The 12,843-nt window shown below is 37.2% G+C and overlaps 1 protein-coding gene across 6 annotated transcripts in view; it reads right to left on the bottom strand.

The window, feature by feature from the left end:
• stag2b (stromal antigen 2b) overlaps positions 1-12,843 on the bottom strand; it is a 159,768-nt gene that overhangs the window by 29,703 nt on the left and 117,222 nt on the right. For all 6 annotated transcript variants that reach the window (XM_043704888.1, XM_043704889.1, XM_043704885.1 and 3 more), the window contains 4 exons: positions 10,986-11,056; positions 7,711-7,798; positions 7,502-7,582; positions 430-522 (listed from right to left, as the gene is read on the bottom strand). In XM_043704888.1, coding sequence (XP_043560823.1) covers positions 430-522; positions 7,502-7,582; positions 7,711-7,798; positions 10,986-11,056 — 333 coding nt within the window. The remainder of the gene's footprint in view (positions 1-429; positions 523-7,501; positions 7,583-7,710; positions 7,799-10,985; positions 11,057-12,843) is intronic.

Raw genomic sequence — 12,843 nt, 5'->3', positions numbered from 1 at the left:
CCATGTAGCATGACTCAATGAATAAAAAGCAATTCATTTTCCATTGTCCACAATAGGAATTCCCTGCACTACACTGGTTATGTATAGCTCAACACAGTTACCACTACAAGAAAAATTAACAGAAAATTATTGAACAAACAAATTAAGTGCTACTTCAGTGATACTAAGGAGTAAAATCATGGGAAGTTGCAAACTTTTTCTGAAATGTCTTAAGCTGTCCATAAAAGGCAAATGAAAATGCAGCTTTCTCTGAAATGACCGAAGTTATAACACGAAAAGTAAACTGGGAGGGTACATTTGATGGAGGGCAGCATCTTCTTTCATTTGATCTATTGCCTAAGTGTCACCGCATTGTGTCACCTCAATATTTGCAATTGGATAATGAGATAAATAAAAACATATAGCTGCTTGAACACTTTTCCCAGTTACCTGTTCTTTAACAGCTGTGTTAACATTAGTCAGGTAGTGCTGGCAGATCTGACAGAAAGCTCGCATTTGTTTTCGTAACATTATTAGTTGGTCCTGAAAGAAAAATGTACATCTATCAATATCTTTAAATGATAAGAATATGCTGTAGAAACATATGTAATTACTTAAGAGTCAACTACATTGCTGTGGCTCTGGAGTCACATGTCGGTCAAATCAGGGAAGGACATTATCATTAGACTCTTAATTCCAGGTCTTTACTGAATTCACATTTCAACATCTGCCATGGAAGGAGTCAAAACCAAGTCCACAGAACAGCTCCTGATTAATCGTCCAGAGATAACAGTAGGCATCGCCTTTCCCCATTTGCCACTCTTCTGCCTACTTGTCCCATCTTCTTTGCATCCTTCTACTGCTTACAGCTACCTTCACTATTTACTATTCTATCCATTTTTGTGTCATCGAAGAAAGTCTCTATCATACCTCCCACATTTAAGTTTGAATCATTTATATGTACTACAAATGGCAAGGGCCCCAGCATAATGTTATGCAAAACTTCAGATTTTCATTCATTATATTAATTTAAGTTGTTACAATTATTGCAATTCAAACCGTCTTTTAAATTTGCACAATTAAGAGCAAATAAACAACGTCAAAAATAACATTACATACAATGAATTTTCAGAGAGGGAGTGAGAGATGAAACCATATGAAGCAACCAGAACTGAAGGTTCCAACTGGTTGGAATACTAAGTTGAATGGTATTCCATAATTTGTAACAAGACAGAAAGGTTGATAGCACAAATGAACAAAATGAAAATAATTTGATAGTTATTACAGAAATGTTGTTGCTATGTGACCAGGGCAGGGAACTCAACATTCAAAGGATTCACTTCCTGGAAAAATATGCAAAATGGAAAAGGAAGTAGAGTCATGTTGTTGATAAATGATCAGTCAATGCAGAGGTAGATAGTGATATAGGTTCAATAGACTGCGATGTGGAATCAGTAGGATGAAAATAAGGAATAACAATGGAAAGTTACAGGTGGAGTAAATCTATAGGCCAAAGAGTTACCACATTGTAAGACAAAGTATAAATTAAAAAATGGAGACATGCATGAATGGCAACACAATTTTCATGGGGATGTTAATCTGCGTATTAATTGGACAAATCAAAAGGGTAAAAGGTAACGCGGAAGGCAAGAGTGCACAAGGGATTGTTTCTTAAAACAAGACGTTGCACAATCTACCAGAGAACAAAATATTTTAGATCTATTAATGAGCGATGAGGTAGAATTAATAAGAGATCTTGGAATTAAGTACCCTTTTGAGAGAGTAGCAATCGCAACATGGTGGAATATTAAATTCAGTTTGAGGGACAAAGCACAGATCACAAGCCAATGTTGTCAAGTTAAATGAGAGAATGTAGAAGAGGAATGAAGAACTGTGCTGGAAAAGCAGATGAAAATCAGTAGAAGAGCAGTGACAGAAGTTTAAGCACATGCTTCAAAACATTCAGCAAAAATGTAGTCTGGTCACAAAGAAGGACTCGATGAGAAACACAAATCACCTGTGTTAACAAAGACAGTCAAGCAGAGTATCCATTCAAAAACTAAGGCAAACAAAGTGGTGAAAAACCAGTGACAGGCATGAGGATTAAGTGTTTTTTAAAGAAACCAGCTGTGGATGACTAAACAAAGAAACTGGTAAGTAATAAAAACAAACAACACCAGTTTTAATGGATATATATAAAGAATAGTGAAATATATATATATAAAGAATAGTGAAAGTCAGAGTGGGATCCTTGGAGGATATGCATGGGGAATTGATAATGGTGAACGAGGAAATGGCAGATATTTTAATCCAAGAGGGACAGAGGGAGGGACGGGGACAGACAGAGGGAGGGACGGGGACAGACAGAGGGAGGGACGGGGACAGACAGAGGGAGGAGACAGAGAGGGACGGGGACAGAGACAGGGAGACAGAGACAAAGAGAGACACAAAAAAAGCAGGAAACCATAGGCCAGTTAGCCTAACATCTGTCATTGGGAAAATGCAACGGTCCATTGTTAAGGAAGAAACAGCAGGACATTTAGAAAATCTCAACACAATGAGACTCAACATGGTTTTATGAAAAGGAAATCATCTTTGACAAATTTACTCGAGCTTATTTTGAGGATGTAATAAACAAAGGAGACAAAGGGAAACCGGCAGATGTAGTCTGCTTGGACTTCCAAAGGCATTCAACAGATGCCACATAAAAGGTTACTGCACAAGAGCTCCTGATAGTGGGGATAATGTATTGGTATAGATTGTGGATTGATTTACATATAGAGAACAGAGTTGGAAAGATGTAACATGGAGTGCCACAAGGATCAGTTAGAAACTCAGATTCGCAGAGATGTACAGCATGAAAACAGACCCTTCAGTCCAATTAGTCCATGCCAACCAGCTATCCTAAATTAATCTAGTCCCATTTGCCAGCATTTAGCCCATATCCCTCTAAACACTTCCTATCTGGATGATATACTCATCCAGATACTTTCTAAATGTTGGAATTATACCAGCCTCTATCACTTCTTCGAGCAGTTAATTCCATACATGTACCACTCTGCGTGAAAAAGTCACTCCTTAGGTCCCTTTCAAGTCTTTCTCCTCTCATCTTAAACCTATGCCCTTTAGGTTTGGACTCCCCTACCCTGGAGAAAAGGCCTTAACTATTCATCCGATCAAGGCCCCTCCTGATTTCATCAATCTCTCTAAGGTCACCACTCAGCCTCTGATGGTCCAGGGAAATTAGCCCCAGTCTATTCAGCCTCTCCCTGAAGCTCAAACCCTCCAACCTTGGCAACATTCTTGTGAATCTTTTCTGAATTCTTTCAAGTTTAACAACATCTTTCCTGTAGCAGGAGACCAGAACTAAACACAGTATTCCAAAAGTGGACCAACCAATGTCCTATACAGTTGCACATGAGTTCCTAATTCCTATGCTCAATGTGATGACCAATTAAGGCAAGCATACCAAATGCCTTCTTCACTACCATCTACTTGTGACTCCACTTTGAAGGAACCACAACCCTACACTTCAAGTCTCTTTATATGGCAACACTCCCAGGACTTTACCATTAAGTGTAGAAGTCTTGCCATGATTTGCCCTACCAAAATGTAGCACCTCACATTTATCTAGGTTAAACTCCATCTACCACTGCTTGGTTCATCCTATTGTACCCTGAGGTAACCTTCTTCGCTGTCTACTGCACCACCAATTTTGGTGTCACCTGGAAAATTGCTATCCATACCTCCAATATTCACATTCTAATCATTTATATAAATGACAAAAAGCAGTAGATCCAATACCAATCCTTGCGGCACACTGCTGGTCACAGGCCTCCAGTCTGAAAAGCAACCCTCCATGACTCCTACTTTTGAACCAATTTTGTATCTAAATGGCTAGTTCGCCATGTATTCCATGGGATCTAACCTTGCTAAACAATCGAACCATGCGGAATCATATTGAATGCCTTACTGAAGTCCCAGATCATGTGTTTTAAGACATCCAGCACCTCTGCCTCTGTATTATGCACACTTAAGATATCGTCATTTACTTCTCGAACTTATCTAGCTTCCATATCATTCTCCACAGATGAAAACACTCACTTTGTATTATGGGGCCTCAAAAATTATTATTTATCATCGATGTTAATGACTTGGAGGTGGGGGCATAGGGTAATGTACTAAACTAGCTGATGATGCACAAGTAGGTGGGAGGGTAAATTCTAAAAAAGAAATAAAGAAACAGATAGGTTGAGAGTTTAATGTAAATGGAGTTTAATGCAGCAAAATATGAAGTCTTGCACTTTCGTACTAAGAAATGAAAATGCAGACTTTTATTTAAATGGAGATAAATGTCAAAATAGTGCAACAAAGTGTGATCTACACATTCTTTTGTATGAAACACATGAAGATTACATGCAGTGCAGCAAGTAATTAAGATAAATTGAATTTTCATAGAATTTTTAAGTACAGAATGCCATTCGACTTTGTGTCTCCTGAAACAGCTACCCAGCTAGTCCCATTCCTCAGCCCTATTTTCCACTAAATTCATCACCTTCAAATATATATCCAGCTCGCTTCTGAAACTTACCACTACCACTATCCCAGGCAGCACATTCCAAATCGTAACAACTCTGAGTAAAGATCTTTCATCTCACTCTCTTGCTGACCACCTTGAAATTGTGAACCCTAGCTACTGACATACTAACTAGTGAAAACAGAATATCCCCCTTTTACCCTTCAAAACTGTTAATACTTTTGAACATCTCTTGATCTTCTCTGCTCCAAGGAGAAAAAAGGCAATTTCTCTCATCTTTATTTTTATCGAAAATCACTCAATCCTGGTATCATTCTAGAAAATCTCTTTTGCACATTCTGGAAAAGATATCCTTCCTTAAATAAGAAGCCCAGAACTAAACACAATATTCCAGGTTATTGGTCTGTCCAATGATTTATAGATGTGTTACATTTTTCCTTGCTTCTATACTCTCTGCCTCTATTTATAAACCAGAGGATCCTACAAGCCTTATGAACAACTGCTTCAACTTGCCTGCCCACCTTCAGAGAACAATGCACTTGCACACCAAGGTCCTTCCGCTCCTGTACTCCCCTCAAACTTGTACCATTGAGTCTGTATCGTCTCTCCGTGTTTCTTCTGTCAAAATGCATTATCTCACATTTCTGTGAATTGAAATTCATCTACCAGGTGCCTGTCAATTTAGCTAAATTATCAATGTGCCTCCAAAGTCGCTCAGCATCATCCTCACATTTCACTATTCTCCCAAGCTTCATAAGATATGCAAGTTTAGAGATTTTGCCCTCAACACTCATCTCCAAAACATTTATATAAATCTGAAAAAGCAAGGGTCCCAACACGAAACCCTGGGGAACACCACTTTCAACACATCTCCGATCTGAGAAATGACCATTTATATCTACCTTCTGTTCATTCCTGAAGAAGGGCTTATGCCCAAAACATCGAATCTCCTGTTCCCTGGATGCTGCTTGACCTGCTGCGCTTTTCCAGCAACACATTTTCAGCTCTGATCTCCAGCATCTGCAGACCTCACTTTCTCCTATCTTATAGCCAACTTCTAATTTACGCTGGCAAGGACCGATCGATTTGGTCATAGCCTTGAATGTTACGACATTTCAAGTGTTCATCCAAATACTTCTTAAAGATTGTAAAGTTTGCTGTTTCAACTAACAGTGTATTCCAGACCCTTACCACCACATGGGTGAAATACCTACAATAATGTGGCAAGCTTCAAATATATCTTCCGAGCTGCATGCTGACAATTCTTTAGCATATCGTAGTACTGCCTGCATTTTACAACATAACCAACATTTCATCAAGATTAAAAGTGTTTCATTCATGTACAGAATGGAGTGACAAGGGAAAGATACTGCACTGATATTACCAAAGGGAGTACGTTAAGCACGCCACCTCGGGGACACAATTATAGTGAAAAAAATTCAGAGGCCATTGGATCTGTCCCAAGTTACAATCTTCTTCACGTCATACATTGTTTTAGAAAAAAAACACTGAATCCAATAATCACCCCTCAACATATTACATATTGTTCAACATATCAAGAAGAACTTGCCAATTTCAATCTTATATTTGTCCAGTATGAACTGTTGTCTTTTGGTCTTATTCTTACAAGCTTATTTTCACAACTTAACTTTTCCTTAACCTTTGGTAACCACTATCAACTGGATACCTCTCAAAGTATTTTTTTTATGTAATTCATTTCTGTCATGTTGCGAAGTGACATTGTAATGTTACCCACCTCCAAGCCTTGAATTGCTCGCTTGTACTTTTATGGTTAGGACAAAACAAGGAGCTCCACGTGAGATCTGGTCACAACTCTATATAGTTTGGGTCTTTGATAAGCATTGACTCCATAATTACAAGTTTCTTTGTTAAATTCTGCACTACAATTTAAAGATCTGAATCTTCTTTGTAATTAAAACATCTGTTAAATTTGTGAGTGGCTACAAGTGGATACTACTCCTAAATAAAGTTAAAGCTCTTTAAACAGTTACATATCATAATATTTTCAGAAATTCAATCTTAACATGAAAATAAGTGGTCAACAATTTTTGAAACAACGAGTCTGAAATTCCAGGGTAACTGCTCCAACAGAACACAAGCAGAATGTAACAATGTGTAACCTAAAGCAAGGATACAGGCAATTCTAGATCCCAGGGCTTTTTGAGTGCATCAGATGTGCCCGCTGTGATTTCCATCTAAACAATAAGAATACCATCAGACTCAAATGGGAGCTTACAAAGCCTGAAGAGGAGGCAATTTACTAAAAATTCCCCGAATGGGAAATCTGGTCAATAATTTTAAGTTCACCAACGGTCTGAGAGACTCATTGCCTAAACTGTGAACCTTATCGGGACAAAAACAGAAACTCTGAAAACAGAAAATGCTTTAAATACTCAGCAAGTCAGAAATCTGTGAAGAGACAGCTACATTTCAGTTTAATGACCTTTCATAAGAATTGGATAAAAGTAAGAGATACTATCTCCAATTTTCATCTTGCTCTGGTAAAATATCATCAGTCTGAAATGTTAATTGTTTCATTCTTCACAGATGCTGCCGTCCTACACTTCCAGCATTTTGTTTTCATTTCAACTTTATTGATGCCTTCTTCAAGTCTACGCAGATTGTGCTTGATCAGAAAATAACTAATTCAAATAGATGGTCAGTTGCAGCTTGGGAATACAGTACCTCCAAAATCTTCAGATGGTGCAACTGAACATTCTTTGAAACAACTGTCCATGAGGAATAAAACCACTATTTAAACAGGGAGAAATCCAACAGTTCTGAGTTCAAACCAACTTCTCCTACTGCTCTTAGGCAATCTAACCAATTGTTTCCTTATTGATCTATTGAAATTTCAGGGTAAATCGTCATTCTTAAACAATTTTAATGCATAGTACTATCTTCTATGAGGTTTTAATGTATTTCCAAATGTGAGACAAATTAATTTCCACTCTTTTTACATACCTTTGTTGAACTGCCTTCAGAAACGGTGGCTAGGTTCCAAAGGATTACATAGTGAGTGCACTGTAGTGCATGAATGACAATCTAAAAAGCAAGTATACAATATTTCAAAATAATACTTTCTAAATATATGCTATAACTTACAAAATAAAATACAACATAAAAGAAAGCTCGGCAAAGTCAATGCTGGAGTTTTAAAATTGAATTATTACCTGTTCTGGCATATCTCCATTTTCAATACCAATCTTCAGCAGTTTGTAATTGCTGCCAAATAAGTCCCATCTTGTAAGGTCGTGGGCACTGGAAAAACAAATGAAGTTTGAAGTTTATAACCAAAACTCACCAAGATGTCTATAACAGCAAATGCATTAGATTTTCTCAACCCCACAAGGCACAGAAACTGACCATTTGGTCCACCCGCTCCATGCCATTATTTACAGACCACATAAGCTTCCTCTGGCCTTTCCTCACCAAAATCTATCATAGTGGCTCTCTATTCTTTCCTTCCTTCCGGCATCAAAGCATTTACACTATTTCCTTCAACTAATATCTGTGCCATCAGTTTCTAATTCTCTCAACTCTTCCTTCTGGTATCCTTACTCATTAAATTGAGGCTCTCTCATACTGATGATCTCTAATTATGCTCTTCCCCAGAGAGGAAACACTGACTTAGATCTTCCAATTAGTAGCACTGCAGATATGCAAGCTGCTGACTATTTAAACCACCTGCAATGTTTTATATTAGAGCCTTTGGACTTTGGGATTTGACCTCCAGTTTGGATCCAGTGACTTTAGTACGCTGCGTTTTATGAATCGTTGAAAAAAGACAGAAACAGCACTTGGAAAACATGAATGAGACTGGCAGGAGAAAATAGATATACAGGAACCAACGAGAGTTTAACATGCAGAGGCTACATTCCACGAATAAGGATGATCTTACAACATGGATCTAATAAGTTTATGATCATAGGACTATGCCTTCATATCAATTACTACTGCAATTTTCATGCATACTAAGAGCTGTAAAAAGGCAGTATTATATCCAAAGACCTGTGTCTAACTTCATGACAAGTATGGACACCAGTGTCCAATGGATTCTAAGCACCATTCTCTTATGCATAAGCAACAGAGGAGCACCAGGTATACAACCAAAACACCTGGTCTTAACCTTGGTCGAGATCCACAGCCAATTAATCAGTTTTATTTTTGCAAATCTTCATCTGAATCAGTCTACAATTAGTTCAGAAAGTGATTCTAGCTCGAGCAGCATAATCTTTGAGAAAAGGCAAACACTTTCTGATACCTGGATTAAACTTTAGAAAGATTACCAAAAAAAAGGAAAGCTGGCCAAACGTTAATAATAATTTATAGATAATAGGTTAATTATTACAACGTTTAATTTAGAAGTCTTTGTAAATCTTATTACAAAATTTAACACAAAATTGTATTATTCGAAATTTTATGGAGAATGGACCAAACTTCAGAAATGCTCTGCAAAGCAAAACAATATACAGGTCCCAAATATAACTGAATTGAGATTCATTTTATATATTAAGAAAAAGCACAGATGTATTCTTAAAAATAAGTTGATGATTAGATCATGAACTGCTCATAAAGTCCGATTGACTGGTCATGTATTAAAATGTGCAATGGTTCTATAATTATTACATTACTGGAAAAAGACGTTTCAACAAACCAAAAAGATACTGAACTGCACCAGCAACAAATGAAAAGCAGTCCAAACACAAAATGCTGAATCAGCCAAGTTAACTTACATTCTGTTCCTTCTAACAAATACAAGCACTTAAATAATGTGTTCACTCTCTCTTTTAAACATATGTCTTCCTCAACATCTCCAATTCAACTGATAGATCATTCAATTAAAGGCAAATAAATACTTGGAATTTAATGGACACAGAAACTTATTTTAGCTCAATCTCAAAATTTCAGGTTGTATAGGGAAATTAGTTTTCAAATATTGTGGAGTAATTTTAACCTAACCCCTCGGCGTGAAATTGACTTGATCCAAAGTGCGGTTGTTGAGGCAGGAATAAGATTGGCCTTACCCAGTGTATCAGATTAAAATGATCTCTATTGTTTCATTAACAGATCTGCAGTTGGATATTGTGGATAAGAATCTAACCCATCTCTCATTGTACTGAAGGAGTATCCATGTTCCACAATATATCAAGGGAAGAATTATTTTTCTTCGAAACACTATTTATTAATAGACACATTATACCAAACAGCTTGGAGAAAGTGAGGACTGCTCATTCCTGATAAAGGGCTTATGCTGAAACGTTGATTCTCCTACTCCTCAGATACTGCCTGACCTGATGTGCTTTTCCAGCACCACACTCTCAACTACAACAAACAGCTTGCTTAGTTCTGTTACTGCAAAAAATTTGAAATACTATGATTGAAGTGTTATTACTTACTTTTGTTTGTTTAAACATTGAGAAACCAATTTATATCTTTTTCAAGTTATAAGCAAGAGGACATGAGACTTCAAACTAAGGGTAGTCTCTCAGCCCTGGAACACATCTGACACTTCACAGACAGCCTCAACACAAGAAACACTGAAGGAAATCAGTTCAGTGAGGCTGGTCTGACCATGTACAGCACCACCCACCTGGCTGAAGACAAAAGCAGCCCTGATAGAGGAAATCTAAATCACAGGTAAGACTCAAGGAGTAAATTAAATCTTTGGTGGCACGTTGATGGGTAACACCATGGCAGGCTTACTGAAATGCGTCAGGTGGCATTCCCTAGATAAATCCAGGTCTGAAATATCATCACTATAATGAAAACCTGGCTTAAAGAGAGGCAAGATGGCAGTTTAACATGTCTGGATATTACATTTTCAGGCAGGATAAAGTAGTGGACAGAAGGGAGGGGCATAGCATTATTGATTAAAGATTCAATCACAGCTCCAAGGAGGAATGATGTACTGAGTGAAACATTAAATGAGGCCATATGGGTTGAGCTCAGAAATAAAGATGACAGTCTTTGGTGGCATGGTGGCTCAGTGGTTAGCACTGCTGCCTCAGAGCACCAGGGACCTGGGTTGATTCCGCCTCAGGCGACTGTCTGTGTGGAGTTTGCACATTCTCCCCGTGTCTGCGTGGGTTTCCTCCAGATGCTCAGGTTTCCTCCCACAGTCCAAAGATGTGCAGGACAGGTGAATTGGCTGTGCTAAATTGCCCATTGTGTTAGTTGCATTAGTCAGGGGTAGGGTAGGGGAATAGGTCTGGGTGGGTTACTCTTCAGAAGGTTGGTGTGGACTTGTTGAGCTGAATGGCCTGTTTCCACACTGTAGGGTATCTAATCTAATCTTAACTTCTTTGTAAACACACCAACATTCTGTTTTGACATTATATCATGTTCCTAACCTTAAACAAGGTGCATTTCCCGGTCTAATCATAAGAAAATATGTAAATCCTCAATGGCACACACAGAAACATACACACTGATGAACTTTCCTTACTTGTGGAAAGCAGTGATCCTTTTCAATGTGCTCAGGACCTGGTAAGCATCATCCTCATCAAGTTCTTCATCCTGTTCCAGTATCAAAATTAGTTATACGTGTCCCAAGTAAGAGCAAATTGTTTTAGGTATTCTCAACTCCCTTACCAACATACTAGCATGAGTAAATATATAGATTTATTGTATTAATAGATAACCTAGTTTAAAAAAAAACTTACCGATTCACTCAAAATTGTGTTTTTATATGTTAATCTTACACAGAAATATTGGCACAGCAACACCTCCACCAAGAATATTTTTGTTCTCCTAGTACTCAAAATATGGATGTGCATTGCAAGGTACATTGAAGATTCAGTGTTATTGTGTAAAGTTAGAAGAAAAATCATACTATGCTAAAATTCAAATTTTACTGAGTGTTTCTGCAAAGGTTAGTTAACATATCATATTGGGGGGAACACATTACCACTTGGCAGAGTTTCCTCAGTGTTAGTTGGTTTTAAACATAAAAGATCATTTGTAAATACATATAGAAAACAACTGAATACTCCCAGTCATAAACACTAAACTCTACCGAAATGTGGAATCACTGTCACAGTTGGTATGTGATCACCAAACAATGCCAGCTAAAAATTGCACCTATTGCCACTTGGTCATTAAAGGATTGCACCTGGCTAAGACATCCACAATCAAAGCTTTCTTTCCATAAATGGCTAACGTAGCTGAAACATTTCTGAAGTTTATGTTTCTTAAAATATTAAGTAGAGAAAATAAATAAATTTTTTCAAGAAGTTGATAGGATAATTAAGTATTACATTTATCAAACGTTAACAAAAAAGTACAGAAACTTTCACTGTAACCTTACTAGCTTCATCCTGAAAGCTGCTAATAACTCTTTAAAGTTTTCAAGAATGTGAAACTTTCTCAAGCATTAGACTGAATGAAAACAAATATATTTTCCTTAAATGATTGCTTTGAATATATCATGAAGTGCAACAAATATTAGATGATCAACAGCTCAGAAGTATTTCATAACATATGCTAGAGATGGCTGTGAACTACTAAAAACTGAAGAAATTTCAAAATACACGGCAAAGCATTATGGCCAAATTTTTGCTGGAATATAGCATTTACAGGCATGTGCCAATGGACTACTTTTCTCTGTATCCTTCAGCTCATTAGCATTCTACCCTTTACAGGTCGAGGAAAACGTGAGCACAATGGGACAACTGGATCTTCAGTGGCTGACGGGGCCAATAGTTTCCCTCTTTGTGAGACTTAAAGGATACGAAATATAGAATTTGGAAAACAAGGTGAATTAGAGTGAATGATTTTGCTAAGTTAAGCCATTGCAAAAATAGGAACAAAAGAAAGAGTGGATGAAGAAGGATGTGTTTTGAGTGATCAGAATGAAAGAACTAAGCATATAATAATTAAAAACCTCTCAGAAGAATGCACAACATACTTTATACTGTTCAGTTTTTGGGCTGAAGCTGTAGATTGGGCATTCCATTAACAATTACACATTGTTAAATGAGTAATTATTTTATTAATTTCAAACCTTAAACTTTCTGCTGCAAATTTAATGGGAAATGAAAATACAAACTTAAAAAGTTACAAAATTTCCAGAAGGTTGACTGTGAACCACAGTTTTTGCAAGATGAACAACAGCAAGATGCATCTGAATCAGCAAGGTATGTAAATCCATAATTTGCAGAGTCTCTCTTTTTCCTGAACTTGCTGACTGATTTACACATAGTGGCAGTATGCACCATGAATATACCACTGTTTTTCCAGCTGGTTTTGGTTTATTCATTTTTCAAGTTTTGTAATGTAAAATTATCTGCTTAAGTAATTTATTT

The sequence above is a fragment of the Chiloscyllium plagiosum genome, chromosome 15 (genome assembly GCF_004010195.1).
Source record: "Chiloscyllium plagiosum isolate BGI_BamShark_2017 chromosome 15, ASM401019v2, whole genome shotgun sequence".
Lineage (NCBI taxonomy): Eukaryota > Metazoa > Chordata > Chondrichthyes > Orectolobiformes > Hemiscylliidae > Chiloscyllium > Chiloscyllium plagiosum.
This window is presented reverse-complemented; position numbering and strand designations above follow the sequence as displayed.